The 4528-nt window shown below is 41.5% G+C and overlaps 1 protein-coding gene across 5 annotated transcripts in view; it reads left to right on the top strand.

Moving 5' to 3' along the window:
• The window catches only part of SHLD2 (shieldin complex subunit 2), a 135252-nt gene that overhangs the window by 100372 nt on the left and 30352 nt on the right, over positions 1-4528 (top strand). The window contains exon 10 of one of the 5 annotated variants that reach the window (XM_022562449.3): positions 1598-4520. The exons of 2 other annotated variants lie outside the window; for them this stretch is intronic. In XM_022562449.3, coding sequence (XP_022418157.1) covers positions 1598-1797 — 200 coding nt within the window. In that variant the 3' untranslated portion in view covers positions 1798-4520. 2 more of the 5 variants (XM_022562456.3, XM_022562455.3) reach the window with 2 other exon arrangements.

Consider the following 4528-nt stretch of genomic DNA (forward strand, 5'->3'; position numbering starts at 1 on the left):
CTCCCCCAGGGATAGAGGGATTTTCCTTTCACCTTTCCTCCATCTTCATCCTCACCATCTGTATCTTGGGGCAGTAGGACTTGAGGTCTTCCTGCAGCAGTTTAAGGCTTTTGTTCCTTACGGGAGCCGTCCTGAGTGGTGTTTGTGCTTTTCCTCCTGGCAGCTTCTCCCCTTTCCCAGGCCTTCACCATAGCTGGAAGCTTTCTCTGATGTCTTGCCCTGCATCCAGCCTTGTGAGTACCTGGTGAAGATGAGAAGAGCACGTGCCCCCTTGTCTTTGACGCTGGTCCACGCTTGGCTTTTAGCAGTTCATTGAAACTTTAAGCACATTCTTCATTCTTGCTCGTTTGGTGGACTGTCTTCTTTCTGAGCTCGGCCCCAGGTAAACCCGTGCTCCTGTCCTGTCTCTCCTTACACTGCAGTCTTCTTGGCAGCTGTACAACCTTGGCTCACTTATAGGTCCAAGAAGATTGTGATTTTGTAGTTTATTCAGCTTTTTCTAATAATTGTTAGGGTAGGAGACACACTCTTCCCAGTATTCTACTTCCTAATCGGAAGTCTCTCTGTTTTTTAAATTCACTTTCTTTATTAATTTTCATTCTTTCCGCTGTTTTCATGCCTTTTCTCATTGTTCTTTGTTTATTTTCAGTCTTGTCTTTTCATTTTTTGCACAATGGCAGTTAGTCTTTCTCAGGGAAGCATCATTCTCATATACAGTATAGACCTGTGTTTTGCCCAGTCCTGAGACAATTAAAGTCCTCCTTCTTGGCATTAATTAAATTGTATCCATAAGTGAAGATGTGGGCACCGTTATAAAGTGTTCATCAGATCACTCAGGTTATCACTAAACTTGATTTTTTTTTAGCTTATTAAAGTGAAAATTCAAAAATTTTAAGTGTTGTACAGAATTCTCACACCTCCAGGAATATGTCATGGGCCCTCCAGGAGTCTGTAGACTCAATCCAAGAAAGGCTGGTGGTGTTGGTCAGGGAACCAGTAGAGTCTGAGCATAGTCAGTGGTGCCTTGTCTGTCTAGTGTTGAGCAACTTGCTAATGACTTGATTGGATGTCCTCAAAAAATGAGAGGAAGCATATAGGACAAATGCAGAATACAATGACATATCCACCTATAATCTTAGTATTTGTATATATTATCAAGATTTGATATTAAGTAACCAACTTAGAGTCCTGTTATATAAACAATAAATATGTATATATGTAACTGTGATAAGAGCTATAGACTAGATAAATATGAGTACTTTTCTGATATGGACATGCCCTTTTTGTTTCAGCCTTAATTTAGGAAAAGATTAATCTCAGTTCTTCCCTCGATTGTTTGAAGAAGCCAGGGGCTGTACCATAACAGGAAACACCATCAGTCTGAACAGTGCACTACTTGTGCCTTCTCTCCAGATCAGCAGGAATTGGGCCTCATCATTCTAGAGTAACCTGTGACTAGAAAGAGAGGGGGTAGAAAGAGACATTTACAGTGGGTTTGGGACTTGAGAAACCAAGGGAAACAATGAACCCTTCAATGTGAGCATGTCCACACCCCTGGAAGGGATGCTAAGAGCCCTTCATGTTTCCTCTTCCTCAGCCCCTCCCTCAGACGTCACCTACAACCTGGTTGCCGCAGACCTGCTCCATGCCTTGCTGGCGGGCAGTGGGGCACCTTGTGTCCTGAAGGTGCAGAGCCTCTTTGTGTTAGATGAAAACAGCTACCCACTACAACAGGATTTCTCCCTCCTGGATTTTTATCCTGACGACAGGAAGCACGGGTCCCATGCCCTTCTCTAAGACCAGAGGAAGAAACTGCAGGCGCTTCAAGGAAGAGCACTGGAATGAGTTGTCTTTTGAAATGAATGACAGGGCTTTCGCTCGGGGTTTTAAAATAAGTATATTTTTTAAAGAGAGTTGTGTTAAAGATATTAATTAAAACTTTTTTTTCCCTGAGAAAATTCTTTGAGGTTTTTGTTTTTTGGTCTTTCCCTTTCTTGCTTCTAGAAAAATGATCTAGCAATGAAGGCAACACGCAGCATTTCATCAGGATGAAAGGCTCTCTCCATTTAGTCCCTGCTCCATTCCAGGCACTCTCCTAAGTACTAGGATGCGGACCTGAGGCGTTTCCTCAGGAATTGCTTTTCTGCTGTGGTCACAAACTCTAAGTGCTTTCCTTACACCTACATTAATAAACCATAGACATGACATGATTTCCTTGATTATAACTGTACATGACTATGGATTAGTTCATATAAGCCTACGTTTAGACAAGTTCCAGACGAGCATGTCTTTCGATAAAGAGGCATTGAAAATGCAGGAAACATGGTCATGTTTCAACTCTTTATCAGGGGAGGCAGAGAGTCACATTGTTCATTTCTAGGATTTGAGTGCCTCACTGAATTTGCTTGCCAGCAGACACTTTGCGGTTGGTTCTCTCATTACAACTGTAGCAGCAGCTCGTAGAGAAGGGTAGTCACCAATGAGGAAATAGGGAGCGGTACTTAACCTGGAAGTTTGGAGGATTACTAGATTAATCATATTGTTTGAACATAACTAAATCCATGATAAAATGAACAAGTTTATTTTACTAGGTGTGTTTTTAAAAATTCTTTTGGTTCATTGAAATTGTTTTCTCTAATTCAGGCTTTTTTTGTTTTTAACTTGGCTTCCCTAAAAATGAACCTCAGGAGTTTTGTGATTCTCCTCAAAACCATATACAAAAATGATTGTATGAGAGTGCACACACACAAAAGTACCTTTTTCTGTGGAGAAGGGTCTGTAGTTCCCAACAAAACCTTTTTATATAGTATATGACAATTTCTTGTCATGGGAGATCAAGCTCCTGCCTGATCTCTTCCACTCCACAACTCCCTCCAAATAGTAACTCCTCTCTCCATCCTGGTATCTCTGATTCACTTCACTCCGTGCTCAGATAAGCTCAGATAGCAGGTCAGCAAATTGTCTGCATAATCAGATACTAGAAAAGCTAAGGAATTGCCCTTATTTGCATATGTGTATAGTACAATGTATGCAGCACTGTGAACATACTGTCTGGAAGAATCTTACCAAAATCGTGTAGTGATTCCCCTGGGTGGGAAATCCTAGTTTTACTTTATTCTTTATTTTTACTTGATGGAATTACTAGGAAAATGTCCCTAACTTCTAAAGAATATAAATTCCCTATATTAAAAAAGATCACTTCACTGGGAATTCCCTGGCAGTCCAGTGGTTAAGACTCTGCACTTCCACTGCAGGGGGCATGGGTTCGACCCCTGGTTGGGGAACTAAGATCCCGCAACCCGTGCAGTGCGGCCAAAAAAAAATAAAAAATAATAAAAAGATCACTTCCCACATATAGAAAAAAAAATACATTCATGTAACCAATACCCCAATTAAGATTTAGAACATTTCCATCATTCTAAAAATTTCTCATTTCCACCTCCAGTTAGTCCCCTGCCACTCATGACAGGAAACCACTGTTCTGATTTCAATTACCATAGGTTAATGTGACCTGTTCTTGAACTTCATATAAATGAAATCATATAGCTTATATTCCTTGGTGACTTGCTTTTTTCACACAACATTTTTGAGATTAACCCAAGTTTTTATGTGACTCAATAGTTCATTCTTTTTATTGCCAAGGAATACACCAATTTTATGAATATATTACATTATCCATTTTCCTATGAAAGGTCACTTTCAGTTTTTGGCTGTTATGAATACCTATAGATGTGTGCCTATAAACAAGTCTTCCTGTGGATGTATGTTTTCATTTTGAAGCTGGGGGCGTGTGGTAAATGCCTATTGAGATTGCTGGTTTATGGGATAGGTGTATATTTAACTTTATAAGACACTGTCAGTGCACAGTTTCCAACACTGCACAGTTTTACACACTCAGCAGTCATGTATGAGGATTCCGGTTTTACATCCTTGCCAACAATTGGGGGTGCCAATCATTTTCATTTTAGCCATTCTAATGGGTATAAAGTGGTTAAAAAAATCAGGTTAGTGGCTATTTTGGTGGGAGAGGGGAAGGTAGTCTTTGGGAGCGGGTGCAAGGGAAGATTCTGGGAGGGCTGGTTTACCAGTTAGCAATTGCCTCGCAGCTCTGAGGTAGGAGATAGGCCCCAGGCTGAGCAGCTGCAGCTGATCTCCTGCCAACGTTTTGAGATGGGATACCAGCAGGAGCAGTGGGCCCTGATTGGGTGCGTTCTTGTGGATTTCCTGGCCTGACACAAGCTCAGAGAAGGCCCTCAGTTTAGGGGAAGGACAAGAGGGAGAAGATGCCTGCTGGAACCCATCTTGGCTGAGCGATGTGCCCCACACCAGGACCAAATATGGAGACGATTGGCCAAAACCAAAACCCAGAAAACTGACCCTATATAAGCAACCTAAGTTGCCCCTATTGCGCGCAACTCACTCTGAGCCCGACTGTGTGCTCCTCCAAACGTATTTTGTTTTTTCCACACATACACTGCCTCTTCCATACGTATTTTGCTTCTAATAAACGCTTTTATCTTTTTCACAG

This window comes from Delphinapterus leucas, chromosome 16, assembly GCF_059928025.1.
Source record: "Delphinapterus leucas isolate spDelLeu-1000000601 "Yukka" chromosome 16, BTC_Dleu_Yukka2, whole genome shotgun sequence".
Taxonomy (NCBI): domain Eukaryota; kingdom Metazoa; phylum Chordata; class Mammalia; order Artiodactyla; family Monodontidae; genus Delphinapterus; species Delphinapterus leucas.